The sequence below is a fragment of the Sceloporus occidentalis genome, unplaced genomic scaffold (genome assembly GCF_023333645.1).
Source record: "Sceloporus occidentalis isolate IW3139 unplaced genomic scaffold, rSceOcc1.0.p SCAF_58, whole genome shotgun sequence".
NCBI lineage: Eukaryota > Metazoa > Chordata > Lepidosauria > Squamata > Phrynosomatidae > Sceloporus > Sceloporus occidentalis.
Genome location: NW_028317038.1, coordinates 4591042 through 4611964, shown reverse-complemented (window position 1 = coordinate 4611964; position 20923 = coordinate 4591042). Strand labels below are relative to the sequence as shown.

The 20923-nt window shown below is 42.3% G+C and overlaps 1 protein-coding gene across 2 annotated transcripts in view; it reads right to left on the bottom strand.

The window, feature by feature from the left end:
* Positions 1–8073: 8073 nt before the first annotated feature.
* LOC149287634 (55 kDa erythrocyte membrane protein-like) overlaps positions 8074–20923 on the bottom strand; it is a 95517-nt gene continuing 82667 nt past the window's right edge. Inside the window, exons 10-12 of one of the 2 annotated variants that reach the window (XM_089492632.1) lie at positions 19312–19514; positions 14334–14426; positions 8074–8232 (exon numbers count right to left, since the gene is read on the bottom strand). In XM_089492632.1, the coding sequence (XP_089348758.1) occupies positions 8074–8232; positions 14334–14426; positions 19312–19514 (455 nt within the window). Of the gene's footprint in view, positions 8251–14333; positions 14427–19311; positions 19515–20923 lie in introns of both variants that reach the window. The other variant, XM_089492633.1, reaches the window with a different exon arrangement.

The window sequence follows — 20923 nt, the reverse complement described above, 5'->3', positions numbered from 1 at the left end:
AGCGAAAGTGCCTTCCGGCAGCTGAGGTGTATCTAGGTGCAGGCATTCACTGGCTGCCCCAACTAGACACCAATGAGTATGGAGCACAGGGGTAAGTCCGGGGGGGGCAGAGTGGCAAATAGGGGTTTAAGGAATATTTGGGGGGCCACAGTGGCATATTAGGGGTATAAGGTTTATAGGGGATATAAGGCATACAGAGGGTATAAGGCATATCTGGGAGGCAGTGTGGCAAGCCTGGGCTCAGATATGCATAACCGGGGGGTAGGTTGGGAAATAAAAACAAGAAATGCATTTTTATCAAAGTCTTTTTAGTCTGCTGTTTGTTTTTAACATCCAGTTATTTTATATAAACGAAACATTAACATTTATTTTTTTATCCGATTAATTAAAACAATAATCGGCCAACTATTAGATTATGAAAATACTAAAACAATTGTATCAGTCCTCAGTAAGCCACATTTAGAAATGGCAGTTTAGGGAAATAAGAAAAATCTAGAAATATATGTGACAGTATAAAAAACACTTTTAATAAAATCACAACTGTCAGTCTAAGAAACCACAGTTGCTTAATTACCACAAAAATAATAAACAGAAAAAAAGAAATACCAAAAAATATATAATAAAACATATAATAATATAACACTCCTGATCAATATTGGTACACGGTTCAGGCTTAATGAGTATAAAGTCCCATATAAGAAAAACCTATAAAAAATTGTATCCAACTAAAAAAAAAAACTTTGTAGCAATTGTCCTGCAACATGAACATGTATCAACAGTGTTTCAGCACTGAATACTTCAAAACATCGTGCTGATGGTAAAATATCTGTAGAAAGATGTCCTCAAATATTCAATATGGTATGGATCCCTTGGGGTAGGCAGTAAGCACTATGTCTTTATAGAATCACTGGCTGGTGCCTTATTTGTTAAAACAGATGCTCTTTTTCTTAATGGATCATAAAAAGGTGGTATACTGTACCGCTCACCATCTGATGTTAAACCGGATTTTTGTCGGTAGCAGATCTTTTCCAGTACAACGCTCCAACTGGGAGATATGGCTCTGGATGGAAGGTAGCCTCTCACACAGGCGAGCGCACTGGCAATCACAGGTGTCTGACGTAATAGTCAGATGATATCCGTCAGTTGTTAACTGTATGTAGGACGTTCCAGCCGAAATCGCAAACACAGACCAACTCAGTGATGGTATTCGCTGGGTGTTCGCATGGATTCCGCAGTCAATCAGCATACAGGCAAAAAGTGCAAATAGTGCCTCCCAAACTTTCACAGTTGCTGCCGGCTTAGCAGCCAGTATCTGAACAGTGTCCAATAAAGTAGTGTGTTTAAAAACAAGCCAAACGCGTTTCGGGGTATAGTAGCTGTTAGAGCAGTCCCCTTCCTCAGTCGCTGTAAATTTAGAAGTATCTGACCTCTCTGAAAGATGGGCTCCCTACCTGTGACCCACTCTGGAATAACTGGTAGAGTAGCCCCCGGGAGGGATCCTATCACCTACTGGTATTTTTTCATTATCTATTTTTTCATTATGGCGGTCTCCCATCCAGGTATTAACCAGGCCCAACCCGGCTTAGCTTGCAAGCTCAGACGAGATCGGGCGATTTCAGGGTGGTATGGCCACAGACATAATAAAAATAAAGATAGAAATAAATAGATAATGAAAAAATACCAGTAGGTGATAGGATCCCTCCGGGGGGCCACTCTACCAATTATTCCAGAGCATCTGTTTTACCAAATAAGGCACCAGCCAGTGATTCTATAAAGACATAGTGCTTACTGCCTACCCCAAGGGATCCATACCATATTGAATATTTGAGGACATCTTTCTACAGATATTTTACCATCAGCACGATGTTTTGAAGTATTCAGTGCTGAAACACTGTTGATACATATTCATGTTGCAGGACAATTGCTACAAAGTTTTTTTTTTAGTTGGATACAATTTTTTATAGGTTTTTCTTATATGGGACTTTATACTCATTAAGCCTGAACCGTGTACCAATATTGATCAGGAGTGTTATATTATTATACGTTTTATTATATATTTTTTGGTATTTCTTTTTTTCTGTTTATTATTTTTGTGGTAATTAAGCAACTAAGTCTAGCCACAAGGGCCCTGTGGTTTCTTAGACTGACAGTTGTGATTTTATTAAGTGTTTTTTATACTGTCACATATATTTCTAGATTTTTCTTATTTCCCTAAACTTCCATTTCCAAATGTCATTGTGGTTTACTGGAAGACTGATACAATTGTTTTAGTATTTTTCCATATGTTGATTCCACTTGAGGTATAGGTGGTGTTTCAGTTAACCTCGTTATCTTGATCGTGAGCTGCACTGTGTTGTGTGAGATTATGAAAATAATTGTTAGTTGCAGCCCTACTAAATTGTACCGCAATGTTTAGCACAGGCTGACGCTAAAATGGTTGAATAAAAAGTGTTAGAATGTCTCTATTAAAATACTTTGTTTAGCAGATTTGCTTTTTTATGGATGCTATTGGGGCTCAATTCCTATTATATCACTTTTTTTTTTTAAATCTAGTTTGAAAATACTGATGCACATCTTTCACATTTAACCTTGTAGCTACCAAAATACATGGAAACACCAGGCATATGAGATGTTTTCAAAACCAGGACAAATCCCCAAATGTGTTTTGTACTGACTAGGTATAGTTTTTAGAGGTGAAACTGTGAAAATCGTAGCTTTCAGGACAAGTAGGGCTTTCTACAAAAATATTGCCTTTGGAGTCTAGTATTATTTTACCTTCTTCGTGAGAATGTTGAAAAATGTTGGCATTGGGGTTTCTTTTCGCCTTATTCTCAGTAAGCAGATATGAGTACCTTGAAGAATTTTGAATGCAATGGACTGTCTTTTACAGCCTGACTATGTAACCTGTGTATTTTTTTTTATTTTTTTTTTTTTTAAATAAAAGGCAGTTATAGCAGTTAGCTATATGGCAATAAATCAAACTAAAAAAACCCAGAATATTTTTATTTCAAGAATAAACTTTCCACTGATATAGTATTGCAGACTATTTATAACATACTTTAACAAAACCTATTTAGTGATACCAGATTTTGATTTATAGCTTCATGTTAGCTTTTCCAATATATTAAATTGTAATTTTGAAATAAACATGACAAAATATATAGCAGGAGTCTATAGCAAAACACAGGAAGGCAGACTATCCTATAGGAGAAATGCTAGAACAAGAGGTCAAAGTCTAAAACTAAAGTGTCAGGCTTAGGTGCAATGTAATATTTTACTTTACAGAAACATTTTTCCATAAATGGGACAGAAGCCATAAAGGCTAATTCAAAGAGGAAATTTAAACATGCATGGGACAGGCTATTGTGACTTCAAGACAAAACTTAGGAATATATAAGACATGACTAGATGGGACCAGTGGTTCTTATCTTATAATTTTCCCACTCCCGTATTCAGGATTTCACCCACACCGCAACCCTCCTGTGGAATTCCCTTCCCCATTCCATCAGACTTTCTGCCTCATACACAGCTTTCAAAACCTCTCTGAAAACCCATCTGTTCAGGGAAGCGTACAACATTCCTTCCCATTACTCCCAACCATCATCATAATCAAGCCATTTGAACAATCAACACCTTCAACACATCATCAGACACAGATCAACCTATCCCCATCCAAGCAGTCCTCTCCTATTGTCTCACTTCCAGGGGCGGGCTGGGCCGGTGGGCAATTGCCCCCCAGGTCGCCCTGAATCCGGGCCGGTGGGCCGGCCGGCAGACGGATATTCAACGCAGCCGCTTAGTTTGCGGCTGGATTTAATGCGCCCGTCGTGCTGGTAGCGTACCTGGCGGGGGCGGCCCGCCCCAGCTGCCGCTCATCTGAGGGGTGCTGGCGTGGCAACTGTGGCTGTGCGCCGGGATTTGAAGCCACGCCCACCATCTTCCGCACCGGAAGGACGGGACACAGAAGAAAGGAAGAACGAAGAGAAGGAGGAAAAATGACAGTGACAGAAGAAAGGTAGGACAACATTCAGGGAGAGTGGATAGTGTGTGAGAGTGATGGGTGTTATGCTGAATGTTTGTGAATGAGGGTTTCAGATAGCATGGATGTGTAAGTGTTGGGTGATAGCATGGCATAGGGAGGCTGTAATCACATTCCTTTCATGCCCAGATTCCAGCATATACTGGCTGCCTAGGCATGATAGGAGTGTGATCGCTGTTATCAATTTTTTTTTGGTCCAACTTTGGTGTGTTAACAACACTTTTATTGGACAGAATAATATATATCTAAAGAATCCTTCCTCAGATCCCGTCTGTTTGACTAACTACCGCCCTATCTCTCTGCTTCCTTTTATCTCTAAGCTGCTTGAACGGATTGTGTACAACCGCCTCATTAACTTCCTCTCCTCTAATTCCCTCCTTGACCCTCTACAGTCTGGTTTCAAACCCCTTCACTCTACTGAAACAGCTCTAACAAAAGTCTCCAATGACTTGCTCTCTGCCAAAGCAAAAGGTCACTTCTCTACTCTAATTCTACTGGATCTCTCTGCTGCTTTCGATACTGTTGATCACCACCTTCTTCTACACTCACTTGCTTCTATAGGCATTCGAGATACAGCTCTCTCCTGGATCTCCTCATATCTGTCTAACCGTTCCTTCTCTGTCAACTTCTCTGTCAAGACATCATCACCCCTTCCACTTTCGGTTGGTGTCCCCCAAGGTTCAGTCCTTGGCCCTCTGCTGTTCTCTCTTTATACTTCCTCTCTTGGCACACTAATCAACTCATTTGGCCTCCTGTATCACCTATATGCTGATGATACCCAAATCTACCTGTCTTCTCCTGATCTCTCTCCATCTCTCCTGTCCCGTATTACCAATTGCTTGTCTGCTATTTCTTCATGGATGTCACAACACTACCTGAAACTTAATCTTTCTAAAACTGAACTCATTATCTTCCCTCCCTCCATCTCCACTCCACTACCTGAATTCTCTATCACCATTAACAACACGACTATCTCTCCTACTAACCAGGCCCGATGCCTTGGGGTCATCCTTGACTCAAACCTCTCCTTCATCCCTCACATTCAGTCCCTCACCAAATCCTGCCGCTTGCACCTAAAAAACATCTCTCGTATCCGCCCATTCCTCACCCAAGAATCCACAAAAACACTCGTTCATTCCCTTATCATTTCCCGTCTTGACTACTGCAACACTCTTCTGGTTGGCACTCCACTGTCTCGACTCTCTCCTTTACAGTCTATCCTAAATGCCGCTGCTAGGCTCATCTTCCTTGCACGTCGATCCTCTTCTGCTTCGCCCCTCTGTGAAACCCTCCACTGGCTCCCAATTACCTTTAGAATTAAATTTAAGATCCTGGTACTGACATATAAGGCCATCCATAATACTGCTCCTCCGTACATTTCTGACCTCATTAGCAAATACTCTCCTACTCGATCCCTACGTTCCTCCCATGGGCTAAGGCTCTCCTCCTCACTCATCACCTCTTCCTTTTCCCGTCTACAAGATTTCACTCGAGCTGCCCCATATCTCTGGAATCTACTCCCAAGGAACCTTCAGCATTCTCCCTCCCTCCCAACTTTCAAGAAACATCTAAAAACCCACTTCTTCAGAGAAGCATACCATCTTAGCTGCTAGAACTTCCTTGTCATCGATACAACCCCCACAATACCTCTCACCCTTTCTCTATGCCTTATGTTTGTCACCCCATTTCCCTCTAGATTGTAAGCTTGCGAGCAGGGCTCTCTCCACCAAATGTATCGGTTTGTCTTAGTCTGTCAATTCTTGTCTTGTCATATCCCTTGAATTTATGTATTGTATTAAGCGCTGCGTAAACTGTTGGCGCTATATAAATAAAGGATAATAATAATAATATATATATATATATTGCAAACAGCAATCACACTCCTATCATGCTAAGTCAGCCAGCACATGCTAGAACCTGGGCATGATAGGATTGTGATTGCAATTAATTAATATTGTTGGTTGTTTTTTTTAGTCTAATTTTGGTGAGTTGCTTTTAATAAAGTATTTTAAAGTTTTTTGGTTTTGGCCAAGTGAATGCTGAATTTACAGTTTAGGTCCAGAATTTTCATTTCGGTGCATCCCTACTATATACTAAGCCAGGCCTACACCACATCAATGTTTGGCTTAGTATATAGTGATAGGGGTTGTAGTGCAGTATTGTCAGTGTCTGGCTCAATGTATAGTGATAGGCACGCATTGACGTCAATGTGTGCCTCAGTATATAATAGTTATGCTGTACCCCTGTCAATGTTTGCCTAACCATAGAAACTATGCAGTTTTAAAGTGTGTGGGGGGGGTGCCACATACAGTATATGCCACAGGTGCCAAATACTCTCGGTACGCCCCTGCGTCATGCGGCAGTCAGACCCAATGGCTGTGCCTCAGCTCTTTGTCCCACATCTTAAAAGGGGTGGGATGAAGAGCTGAGGCACAGCCATTGGGCGGTGCGGTGCGTACACGCCGGCCGCTTTGATTTCATTAAGCGCCGGTGGAGTGACTGCCGCACGACAGCCGCTTTCAATGTTGCTCGCAGCCGCTTTGGTTGACTAGACTTGCCCCCCAGGCCTTGGGCTGCCAGCCCTCCCCTGCTCACTTCCCCCTCAACCACGGACTAGATTGTAAGCTCTCAAGAGCAGGGTCCTCTTCCCCTTTGCACCAGTTTGTTATTGTATGTGTTTCTAAATTGTTGGAGGTGTAAGTTGGTTGTGGTCACAATCATTTGGAAACTGGTATGAAAAGTAAAAATTTGAAATTGTTAAACTATGGACATTGCATGCATTTTTACAAGAAAGTACGATTACATCCATCACCCTTAAAGAGTTATAGTCTTACTGGTTTCCCAGTAAGATATATTAATGAATACTTAAATAAAATTAACAGCAATTTGGTATAAACAAAATAGTCTAAACAAAACACTGATTCACACTCTCAATAACATTAACTTGAACTTTATTTACTTTTATTACTTAGGCATATTCTTAAATTTCCCTCATACCTGCTTATCTCCATTGCAACCTCCCTTCATATCCACTATTTCTATAATTTCTCTCTCATGTACCATGATTTTACTTCTATCTGGACATCCAACTTCTAACTGTGCAATTGCTTTTCTACTATACAGCAGTATTTCTTTTATTCTCTAGAGCAGAGGTGTGGAACCTTTTTTTTGCCAAGGGCCATTTGGATATTCATAACATCATTTGTGGGCCAAACAAAATCAACTAAACAAATTGCCCCACATTGTGTATTTATCCCACCAGACAGCTCTCCCCTGTGAATGAATGCCCCCATATCCTTGTGTATTGTCCCCAGCCAGCTTCACATTGTATATTTATCCCACCACCCAGCCCCTCTCCTGTGGTATTGATTTAGGTGACGCCCCTAGCCAGCACTCCCTTCGGAATTAATGCCCCCCCCAGCCAGTCTCACATTGTATTTATGCCAACCAGCCATCCTCCCTCATTTAGTATCATGATAACAGACTGCATCAACAGGACCTGTCTAGCACCCAAACTGGAAGCATAGGACTTTCCATCTTCCACCCCCTTACCTGAAATGCAGCTTTATCTCTGTCGCTCGCACTCCGTGCGAACAACTTCTCTTTACCGCCCAGGGGAAGGAGGAACACAGCAGGGTCATGTGACGTGACTCCGCTGGGTTCCAATCCCCTTGGTAGTACAACAGACGCACAGGTAATCAGTGGGCCCCATAGAGTGGCGGGATTGGTCACAGTTGCGAACTCCCTGCAACTGAGTTAAAGACGGCCCTGGCGGTCATGGTACCATCTCCAGTTGCCTCGGTAGGGCCAGACCAAATGTTTTTTGGACATTCCAGACCCCTGCTCTAGAGTAATTTGTACATACTATTCATTTGGCATGTGGTGTAAAATATTCAGTTTTTCTAGGTTTAGCGTTTGCAGAGTTGGATTTAATTAAGGAATTAATTAATGGCCAGGTTCCTTTCCTGGACAGGAAAATAGCTTACATCTGAGAGAGAGAGATAGTAAACTCTGGTATAAAATGGAGGAAATACTTAGTAAACCCAAGATACCGGTACCCATTGAGGAGTGGTACAGGCTACATCAAAAGCACTCAGTAGATCCTGTACTGCTTGCTCTACACCATTATTAACTAGCATTATGTCGAAGTGTTGTGCATAACGAGATCGGAGTTCCTCTGAGTCTGCACGAAGCTTCAACACAGCATTTGACTGAAATACAAAACAGAAAAACAGAAAGGATACATGTTAAACATTTGCGAAATAAGCTTCGAATTCATAGGGCAGACAGATCATTAAGTACTAAAGAAAACGGAAATTTTTTACTTACCGTAAATTCCTTTTTCCTTAGTCCAGTGGCAGTACAAGTCGGTAGTAATCTTACTCGGGACAAGTAGAACCTAAAAGTGAATAAACAGTTAAAATATCCGAAGCCCCTCCTCCTTACCCATAAAAACCAGCACCTCTCCAAAGATGGCAGTTAGTAACAAGACACACAGAAATGGATGCAAAGTAAAGTTTATTCTCAACGAAGGGAGGGAAATCTGTACTGCCACTGGACTAAGGAAAATGGAATTTACGGTAAGTAAAAAATTTCCGTTTTTCCTGTCATCCAGTGGCAGTACAAGTGGGATGTAACAAGATCCCGGAGAAGGGGGGGGGGAATGCCTAGGAGACAACAGCTCGAAGCACCTTGCGCCCGAAATCCGCCGCAGAGGAGGAAAAGACGTCTAGCCGGTAATGTTGTATAAACGTATTGAACGAGGACCAGGAAGCCGCCTTGCAGATCTCTTCAGGAGAAGCCGAAGCCTTTTCAGCCCAAGAAACAGACATGGCTCTAGTGGAGTGAGCCCTAACGGGACATTGAAGCAACTTGCCCTTGGCCTGGTAGGCCATACGAATGGTGTCAACAAGCCATCGAGAAATGGTAGCCTTTGAAGCCGCCTTACCAGCAGAATGACCAAAAAAATTGACAAAAAGGTGGTCGGTGGTGCGGAAGGATGAAGTACGCTTGAGATATATGTCCAAAGCCCTTTTAACATCCAAGGAGTGCCATTTACATTCTTCCGGGGAGGAAGGAGACGGAAAAAACGAGGGAAGAACCAATGGTTGATTGATACTCGCCCTGGAGATGACCTTTGGAAGAAACGAGGGTTTCAAATGCAACACGACCTTGTCCTGATGGAAAACAGTGAAATCCGCCGAAGACGAGAGGGCTTGAAGTTCCCCCACTCTCTTGGCTGAAGTAAATCGCCACCAAAAAAATCGTCTTGCAAGAACTGCAGAATAGAGCTGATATTCTGAGGGAAGACAGTCAAACCTCGAGCAGAGCACCACAGAAGAAATTTTTTCCAAATACGAAAATATATCCTGGACGTAGAGCGTCTCACAGAATTCAACAGAAGATCAGAAAGGTCACCGTCAACACCTTGGTTCCGCAGAATCATCCTTGCAAAAGCCAGGCCGTCAACCGAAACATCCGAAGGAGGTCTGGACGAAGCTCCCTGTTGTCCAACAAAGGCTCTGACGTCGGAAGTTCCCAGGATGCCAAGGTAAGTTGTCTGAGAAGGGCAAACCAACTTCGACTTGGCCAGTAAGGTATGATGGCCAAGACCCTGGCCCTGTCTGAGCAAATCTTTTGGAGAATTCTCAGGATCAAGGCTACCGGAGGAAATATGTAGGCCAAACGGAAATTCCATTGAATTGAAAGGCCGTCCAGAACCTGAGGAGAATCCAGCCTGTTGAGGGACGCAAAAAACGGCACTTTCCTGTTTTTTCTGGTAGCCATCAAGTCTATCTCCGGGAGGCCGAATCTTGCCACCAAGATGGAGAAGGTCTGCGCGGTCAGGGACCACTCCGCCTGAGACCACTTTGCTCGGCTGAGGTCGTCCGCAATAAGATTGTAGCAGCCTCTGATGTGGGTTGCCGAGATGTCCTGCAGATGTTGTTGGGACCACTTCATTAAAACAGAGCACAGAATCTGAAGCTTTCGTGTTCGCGTTCCTCCTTGCTTGTTTATGTAAGCCACTGTCGTAGCATTGTCCGACTGGATTCTTACAAAACGACCCTCTACATGGGGCCTGAAAGCCATGAGGGCCAGAAGGACTGCCTTTAATTCCCTGTAATTTGAAGACTGATGAGAATCTTCCGGAGACCAAATTCCCTGCCTGAAGAGGCAACCTAAATGCGCCCCCCAGCCGATTCTGGAGGCATCCGTGGTTAGAGTTATCCAGTGTCGGGGTTGGAACGAGAGACCCCCGGAAAGATGGGTTGATTTCTTCCACCAGTTCAGCTGAGATAGGACTTGGCGTGATATTGTGAAGATTGCGTCTAAGTCTTCTTCCCTTCTTGACCATTTGGAAAGGATCTGCCACTGTAAGGGACGCAGCTGAGACTTTGCCCAATGGACCGCAGGGATGGACGCTGTAAGAACACCCAGGACACTCATAGCCCTTCTGACAGAGCAGGTAGGATTCCTTTGAAGAAAGGAAATTTCCTGTCTTATCTTCCTGATCTTTGATTGCGGGAGGAAGATGCACTGGGAAACTGAGTCCACCATCAACCCCAGGAACTGGATCCTGGTGGAGGGAAGGAGATTGGATTTCTCCTTGCTGATGATCCAGCCATGTTGTTCTAGAAAATGAACCGTGGTGTCCAAGTCTGCCAGAAGTTTTTTTGTAGAGTTGGCCTTGATGAGCCAGTCGTCCAAGTATGGTATGATAGCGACACCCCGGAGTCTTAGGCTTGCCGTCAATGGGCACAGGATCTTGGTAAAAACTCTTGGAGCCGACGAAAGACCGAATGGGAGGGCTGTGAATTGAAAGTGATAAATTCTCTTGTTTACTCGAACCGAGAACCTGAGGAACTTTCTGGACGCGTCGGCCATAGGCACATGAAGATAGGCGTCTTTTAAATCCAGTGTAACCATAAAATCTCCTCTTTGCAGAATATGAGTGACAGATTGGAGGTTCTCCATACGGAAATGTTGATAGCGTACACAACTGTTGACCCTCTTTAGATCCAAAACCGGACGGAATGAACCGTCCGGCTTTGGAACCAGAAAGATACGAGAGTAGACACCCTGGAATCTGTGACGAACTGGGACCTTCTCTATGACTCCTTTCTGTAGCAGCGTGAGGCATGCTGAAAACAGGGCTACATTTTTGCTTTCCGCAGGATATGAGGAGATGAGAAAGCGGCTCAAAGGAGATCGAAAAAACTTGATTTTGTATCCCTCCGCAATGATCTTCCGAATCCAAATATTTTGAGTGGTCTGCTCCCAGGCGTCTCTGAACCATAGCAATCTTCCTCCTACTTTGTCAGAACTTCCTCTTTTCTTGCTTACCAGGACGTTCTTGGAATTTCCTATCTCCGTAGGGACGACGAAAATTCTGAGAGCGGGAAGACTGGAAAGGTCTGGCATTCCGATAAGGGTATTTACGATTCCACTTGATCCTTCTATCTTGAGGGAGAGCTCGTTTGGTATCCGACATCTGTCTGATCAGGTCTTCTAGCGGAGCTCCAAACAGCTTTTTCCTCTCAAAAGGTAAATCACATAAAGAGGCCTTGGATGCCGAATCCGCTGTCCAGGATCGTAACCACAGGGCTCTTCGTGCCACTGAGGACAATCCCATAGTTCTGGCCGATAATTTAAGAGATTCATGAGATGAATCCAACAAAAAACTATTGGAGAGCTTTAACCTGTTAAGGAGTCTGGAAATCTCAGAATCTGAGTCATCGGAGAGACATTCTCCCAAGGCGTGAATCCAAATATTCTGGGCTCTAGCCACCGCTGCGCTGGCCACCGTTGCCTTACACTGCGAACCTGCAGCCTGAAATATGCGCCTGCACGAAGTTTCTGCCCTTCTATCCATGGGGTCTTTAAGACCTGACACCCCTCCAATTGGAATGGTCGTCTTTTTGGAAAGTTGTGCAATTTGGAAGTCCACTTTAGGGGGATCATCCCATGTGTCTTCCCCTTGAAGTTTAAACAGTTGTCTGAACTGTTTTGAAATAAAGGCTCTTTTACCTGGGTGCTTCCATTCTCTTTCCATAAGTTCTGTTAATTTCGGAAGAACCGGAAAACCTTTAACCTTCTCTGAATCCTCCTCTAGTAACAGACGCGAAACCTCCTTAAAAAGCTTACGAAGCTCCTGAGGAGGGAAAAAAACCTCATCTTCTGAACTATTACTTGAAGTAGAAAGAGATGAGTGAGAGATTTCACCGGAGGAAAGGTCTGATCTAGATGATGATCTGGACCTCTTGCGTTTATGCGAACTTTCCTTCCTTTTCTCCTGGGAATGAGCAGCAGAAAGTTGAAAAGCTTCAAAGGTCTGGGCCAAATTCTCCTGGAACCAACCCAGGAAGGAATGCAAATCTTTTTGCTTTTCAGTAGCAAGTTGTTCCGCCGAGCATGAATTACACATTTTCTTACGACAACCATCCGGGAGAGGAGTAGCACACTCTGAACAAGCCACATGCTTGGATTTAGAAGTAGCTTTTCTGGGAGCCGGTGGCCTTTTATCTTTCTCCGGAATTTCTATAGGAACTGGACTAGACATCTGATAAAAGAAAACAGAGGTTAAAAAAAAAAAAAAAATCTTTTTTTTTTTTTTTTTGAGGGCAGAGAAAGTATAGAGCCAAGATAAATAAAATCTTACCCTAAACTCCTCTGAACCGTGTGGGGGGGCTGGTGACACGGTAATCCTGTACTGGCAATGCTCCTGCAGTCAGACAGGAAAAAGCGCCTTTTATAGCATTCAAAAATGCCGCCCCCCGGAAGATCCGATTCGCGCATGCTCAGTAGCGCGATCGGATCTTCAGTGGAACGCAACGACACCCGGGCGTGCGTTCCACCGTAATGCGCATGCTCCCGCATCACAAATACAAAAGGATGCATAACAGTCATCTTCCGTAACGCGAACCGCTACGGAAGGAAAAGCGTCTCTCTGCTCACCACCCGGGGAGCAATCGGAGGAAGAGGAACCCCCAGGCAGCAACCCGTGCGCCTCACCAGCAAGTCCGTCCGGAACTGAAGATTCTACCGTCCGTCCCTGAAAGGGACAAGAAAAAAACTGCCATCTTTGGAGAGGTGCCGGTTTTTATGGGTAAGGAGGAGGGGCTTCGGATATTTTAACTGTTTATTCACTTTTAGGTTCTACTTGTCCCGAGTAAGATTACTACCCACTTGTACTGCCACTGGATGACAGGAAAATATTCACTGCACACAAGAATCACTGTCTATAGATACAAACAAATAAAAAAATAAGAGGATTGATATAAAATTAGCACTATGCTGTCGGAGCAAAGATAAACTACAGCTTTTTCTATACATGTATCTGGATATGAAAAACTTAGATAAAAGAACCATTCGTTTCCAAAATCTTCAGTGATGTATACATAAATGTACAAAAATCTAATGTGTACATTGTCCTTTTGTATTTTGTCCTTGGGAAGGTGAGTCTTTCCCTAAGATAAAGACAACAGTTTGTGTGGACTGATTTCCCAGATGATCTAATCACCAACACATCCGCTTTCCTGGCAGACTAAATCATGATTTAGTTACCTGTATAAATCCAATTATATATATATATATATTTATTTTTTTTATATATATATATATTTATATTGTACATAAGAGTTGTCATATTTTACACAAACCTATGCATTTTAGTCTTTAAATGATGCAATACACATAATTGTATTAAAAAATCCTATGCCATTAGAGGAACATATTTAAAACGCTGCATTTGTGGTGCTTTACACTTATTGTTCTTCCGTGGAGGTTGGTACACACGGCAGATACAACCGTGCTTGGTGATTTCCGCACTTCACACTACATCAGAGACAAGACTTGAGCCACTGGAGAGGCCTGAGAACCAGCCTCCTCCGTACCGACTATGGGCCCTGGCTTTGTAAAGACTTCTGTGTATACCCCCAGATGTATATCATCACATCACTTGAAACCAGGGAGTGACCGCCATTGTTTTAGTTTAATGTCAGACCCCCCCCCATTGTGCAATACTATGTTGTATAAGTCACCCTCCCATGGTGTATTAATGTGTTCTAGAAATCACTCCGCCCCCCCCCGTGGTGTACTATATGTAGTATAAGTCAGTCCCCCCCCAGTTCCACCACCACAGATATTTATCCAGCCATGTGTGTGAAAAATAGAGTCTCAGCTAGTGACTGGGAAACCAGGGAAAGAGTATGTTGTCCCAGGCTAAGGGAGGACAAGTCAGCGGAGGTAGTCAGTCAGACTATCCAGTTCCGTGACAGGTGTACTCAAAAGCCACAGTTACACATACTCTACTTACCTCCTCTTTGTCAGTAGGCGAGATGAAAACAATGAACGGAGCCAGTTCTGCTGTCCGCACCATCTTCAAAGTCTAACAAAGAAACAGTCAACAGCTTTTGCATAATCTGTACGCCCTTACACCTACTCTGAGAGACACAGACCAATACCACTGTATAAACATAAACCACTTGTTGCACATATCACATGAGGTTTATGGCTAGCTGGGTGATTAGACATGTTTTGAATGTAGTTAATTGCCAAAGAGAGTAAGACAAACCCCAAAATGTTCTTTAACTATATAAATAGTAAAAAGGTTAAAAATGAAAGCGTTGGCCCCTTAAAAAGTAATGAGGGAGAAGTTATAGACGGGGATCAGGAAAAAGCTAATCTATTAAATATATTCTTCTCTGCTGTATTCACAGAGGAAAATGAAATGCCAGGTAATATACAGCAGGATGAGATAACTGCCCCAGTACATGTCGCCTGTCTAACCCAGGAAGAAGTGCAGTGCCGCCTAAAAAAAATCAAAATAGACAAATCACCAGGTCCAGATGGCATTCACCCCCGCGTTCTAAGGGAGTTAAGTAATGTAATAGACAGACCCTTATTTCTAATATTCAAGGACTCTATAGTGACAGGGTCTGTTCCCCAGGACTGGCGCATAGCAAATGTTGTGCCAATATTCAAAAAGGGGACAAAAAGTGACCCGGGGAATTATAGGCCTGTTAGTTTAACTTCTGTTGTGTGTAAACTGTTTGAGGGTTTCCTAAGAGATGCTATTTTGGAGTATCTCAATGAAAATAAGTGTATGACTCCATATCAGCATGGGTTTACAAGGGATCGGTCCTGTCAAACTAACCTGATCAGCTTTTATGAGGAGGTGAGCTCAAGACTGGATCGGGGTGAATCGCTGGATGTCGTATATCTTGATTTTTCCAAAGCATTTGATACGGTGCCACGTAAAAGGCTGGTACATAAAATGAGAATGCTTGGGCTGGGGGAGAATGTGTGTATGTGGGTAAGTAACTGGCTCAGTGATAGGAAACAGAGGGTGGTTATTAATGGTACATACTCTGAGTGGGTGACTGTTGCTAGTGGGGTACCACAGGGGTCAGTTTTGGGTCCTATTCTTTTTAATATATTTATTAATGACCTTGTAGAGGGATTGTATAGTAAGGTATCAATCTTTGCAGACGATACTAAGCTCTGTAACGTGGTTAACACAATAGAGGACAGTGCACGATTACAAATGGATCTGCATAGGTTGGAGGCTTGGGCTGGGATGTGGCAGATGAGGTTCAACACAGATAAATGTAAGGTTATGCACATGGGGAAGAAAAATCCAGGCTGGGAATATGTATTAAATGGGAAAACACTGGGGACGACTGACATGGAAAAGGACTTAGGAGTTTTAGTTAACAGTAAATTTACCTGCAGCGACCAGTGTCAGGCAGCTGCTGCTAAGGCAAATAAAATCATGGGGTGCATCAAAAGGGGCATAGATGCCCACGACAAGGAAATAATTCTACCACTGTACAAGTCACTAGTCAGACCACACATGGAATACTGTGTACAGTACTGGGCACCAGTGTACAAGAAAGATATAGTGGAGCTGGAGAGGGTTCAAAGACGGGCAACCAGAGTAATAAGGGGAATGGGAGGACTACAGTACCCAGAAAGATTATCAGAATTAGGGTTATTTAGTTTGGAAAAAAGACGGCTTAGGGGGGATTTAATAACTATGTATAAATATATAAGGGGACAGTACAGAGATCACTCCCAGGACCTATTTATACCCAGGACTGTATCTATAACAAGGGGACATCCTCTACGGTTGGAGGAAAGAAGGTTTCTACACCAGCACAGACGGGGGTTCTTTACAGTAAGAGCGGTGAGATTATGGAACTCTCTGCCAGAGGAAGTGGTTATGGTAAACTCAATAAAAGAGTTCAAAAGGAGCCTGGACGTGTTTCTTGAAAGCAATAATATTACAAGTTATGGATATTAGATTAACCCCTTAACGACAATTGCCGGTCCTGGCACGACACGGAAAAGCATGTGCTTTACGACAATTGACGTGCCAGGACCGGCACGTCTTTAAACGGGTGCAGAAAGCGATCTGTTTTCGCTTTCTGCACCCAAAAAACGTTGCTGAATGCCTCGACCTCGAGGCATTCAGCAACGCCGCGATCGGAACGAAGGGGCCATCTCTGGCCCCTCCACGGGGCGTCAACATCCGCCATACTTTGTATGGCGGCGGACGCCCGTTTTAAAAGCGTTTAGGAGGCGATCGATGATCGCCTCCTAAACTTAAATGGTGTCGCTGGAATGCCTCGATCAGGAGGCATCCAGCGACACCAAACACTTACCTTTCGATGGGCTGTGACCGCTCCGGAGAGCGGTCACAGCCGCAGCTGCCGATGATCTTCGCCATCAAGCAAGATGGCCGCTGCCCTGTAACAGGAACCAACAAATTTTAAAAGTTCGCTAGATGGTCCAGACCATCTAGAGAACTTTGGCTCCACTTGCAGGTTGAATACAGGTACTGCATTCACCATGCAAGTCAATGGAGCTCAGCTTTCTAATCACAGTGTGATTAGAAAAAATAAATTAAAAATAAAATAAAATTAATAATAATTAGAAAAAAAATAGTAAAAAACCAGTAAAATGTAAAAATAATTTCCCACTGATGTCACTATCAGGGGAACCTTCAAGTTGAAAAAAAATGTTAAAAAAATAAAAAAAAGGCAAAAAAAAAATATATATATAAAAAATATATTTTTGTGAGCAAGTCCTAAAATTAGCATATTAGCTTAAAACAATTCTCGCATGGAAAGAGTTAAAATACTGGCATATTAAATGCCCGTGGGGTGTCTACTTTTAAAAAAGGTATGATTTGATGGGGTAAATTGAATTGGCCAGGTTCAACAACGTCCCAATTAGAAAAATGCACACGTACCAAATGTGGCCTTTTAGTTCCCACAAAAATGACACACCCATGCATGTGGGATATCACTGCACACATTATGGGGTGTCGTGTGACAGCGGCATATACCAGGAGCTGTAAATTCATACATAAAGTAGGTGTGTGTGGGAAAAATACACACACAAAAATACTACTGCAAACTTTGAAAACATGCTGGTGGTAAAATGTGTGCATGCAAAGAGTTAAAATACCAGCATTTAAAATACCCTGTGGTGTCTAGTTTTGAAAAATATATGGTTTTGTTGGGCACACTGAAATGGCCCGGCTCAAAGATGTACCAAATAGGGCATGGGCAGTGGATCCCCAAATGCCAAAGTTAAACATTGAAAAATGCACATGCCCCAAATGTGGCCCTTTTGCCCCCAAACGGCCAGGCAAAATCATTCATGTTAGGTATCGCTGTACTCAGGAGATGTTGCTGAACACATATTGGGGTGTTTTGTGATAGTGACATATACGAGAACTTTTTAATTCATACCTGAAGTAAAATGTGTGTGGAAAACCAAATGCAAAAAAATGACTACCACAAAGTTTGACAAAGACTGGTGGTAGATATGGTGCATGGAAAGAGTTAAAATACTAGCATTTGAAATACCCTGGGGTGTCTAGTTTTCAAAAATATATGGGTTTATTGGGCACACTGAAATGGCCCGACTCAAAGATGTACCAAATAGGGCATAGGCAGTGGATCCCCAAATGCCAAAGTTCAACATTGAAAAATGCGCATGCCCCAAATGTGGCCCTTTTGCCCCCAAACAGCCAGGCAAAATCATTCATGTGAGGTATCGCTGTACTCAGGAGATGTTGCTGAACACATATTGGGGTGTTTTGTGATAGTGACATAAACGAGAACCTTTTAATTTATACCTGAAGTAAAATGTGTGTGACAAAACAAATGCAAAAAAATGACTACCACAAAGTTTGACAAAAACTGGTGGTAGATATGGTGCATGGAAAGAGTTAAAATACTAGCATTTGGAATACCCTGGGCTGTCTAGTTTTCAAAAATATATGATTTGATGGGGTAAATTGCATTGGCCGGGTTCAAAGATACCCGAAATGGCACATGGGGGGAAGAATTACCAGATTTGGAAAAAATGGCTTTGAAATAGCAAAACGCTACCTGTACTTATTGCCCCATAATGGGTAGAAAAAAGCAAAAAAACATAAAAACATTGGGTATTTCTAAACTCAGGACAAATAGTAGAATCCATTTAGCAGGTTTTTTCATTACCTTTTATAGATGAGTAAAAGATTTTTCAACTAAAAGTTAGAAACAGTCATTTTTTTCTAAATTTTTCACCATATTTTATACTTTTTTTAGTAGTAAATAATATGATACAATCAAAACAATGTCATCTAAAGAAAGCCCTTCTTGTCCTGAAAAAAACAATATCTAATGTGTGTGGGTTCAGTAAACGGGAAAGAAGAAAATTACAGCTAAACACAAGCAGCGCAGAAATGTTAAAAAGGCCATTGTCACGAAGGGTACAAAAAGTAAAATCAGCCTTTGTCACGAAGGGGTTAATAGGGACAGAACGTTGATGCAGGGATTTATTCTGATTGCCATATTTGGAGTCGGGAAGGAATTTTCCCCCTGGTATGGGGCAATTGGCATCTGCTTCATAAGGGTTTTTTTGCCTTCCTCTGGATCAACACAGTAGGGACACAATATGTATATAGGTTGAACTTGATGGACTTTGGTCTTTTTTCAACCTTATGAACTATGTTACTATGTTACTAATTTTGAGTATTATCTTGAATACATCATGGAAAGCATTCCTAATCTTCAATGGATTATGGACAATATCTCAGCCTTACAAAGTTTAGAAAACCAGGGGAGTTTTATGAAAATTATATTTGACCAACATTTTAAGTGTTACTGGACTACTTCAACATCTACTGGAAGTTGTACAATTACAAGTACAAGAATTTAAAATTCACATGTCAGCATCATCCTACATTTACTCAAATAAGCCTTTTTTCTTACCTGTGGCTCAATATCCAGAACTGCCACCTTTCCCTCTTTATGAACCTGTTTCACAGTCTGGAGCTTAGTTCCAAACATGTATCCATTGAAGCTTCCGAACTCCAAAAACTGATTTTCTGAGACTGACTGGGTCATCTCCTCTGCTGAAACAAAGTGATAGTTGCTTCCATCTTCTTCTCCACGCTTGGGGGGACGAGAAGTGTCTGTTTATACACAGAAAGCACTTAATGGAGATGTAATTAAAAACAACCCAAGGTAAAAACATAGAACAAAGCTGAAACTGGAAGAATTAAACTCTTTTGAACTTTTATTATACTAGGTACTTTATTATTATTATAATAACCCTTTATTTACATAGAGCCAACAATTTACACAGCACTTCATGAAAAGATGGCCATACAGGAACTATGAGGAATCTGGAACGTAATTGGTTAAAATGCTGTGTCGCTGTGATCGAGAGGGCAACGCTGTTGCTGACTGCTCCATGATTTTTTTTTTTTTAGCTTATGTTGTGTAGTCAGTGTGGTGGGAGTGAGCTGGCAATTTGTTACCTCGTTGAAGAAAGATACAGCAAAAAACAAGAAAGCTCTTTACCACCAGCGCAGAGCTTGCTCAGGAATAGCAGCATGCAGGTGTGAATGTATCTGCAGCCACAGTGAGGCAAAGACTTTTGGAGGATGGCCTGGTGTCAAGAAGGGCAACAAAGAAGCCACTTCTCTCCAGGAAAAACATCAAGGACAGACTGATATTCTGCTAAAGATACAGGGATTTGACGGCTGAGGACTGGGGTAAAGTAATTTTCTCTTTTGAATCCTATGATTGTTCGGGGCATCAGTCCTGTGTCATGCCAACAGTCAACCATCCTGAGACCATTCATGTGTGGGGTTGCTTCTCAGCCAAGGGAGTAGACTCACTCACAATTGTGCCTAAGAACACAGCTATGAATAAAGAATGGTACCAACACATCCTTCGAAAGCAACTTCTCCCAACCATCCAAGAACAATTTGGTGACAAACAATGCCTTTTCCAGCATGATGGAGCACTGAAATTGGGTCCATGGCCAGACCTTAATCCCATTGAGGACTGTGGTCAACCTTTAACCCCTTCAATCCCAGAGGTTTTAGGTACCTCAAAGCCCAGAGTAATTTTGCCATTTTTGTGCTATATTGGTTCAGCGATTATTCTCTTTTCCTGTGAATAGTGTACCTATGTAAACTATATATTGTTTTTTCAAGGAGAGATAGTGCTTTCTTTTGATGCCATAGTTGGTAGCGAAAATTAGAAAAAAAACACCTTTTTTTTTTTTACGTTTTCCCTCTGAATCCTCACAAAATTAGGTAAAGTGATGGAAAATCCCCTCCAAGTTTATCAACCCAGGTGTCCTGATTTCAGAAATACCTAATTTATATAGATTTTCCATACTTTCCCAGCACCAGGGAACATACTATAAGGTGTACATTTTTTGTATAATTTTTATGCTTATGGCTTAACGGGTTTGGGGGTTGTGAATGGAGGCAGGAGGGTTATACTGGGTAGATGTTATGCTAGGGCAATGGGATGTAAGGTTTTTACATTTTTTAATCATTATTCTTTTTTATATATTTTTTTTGTA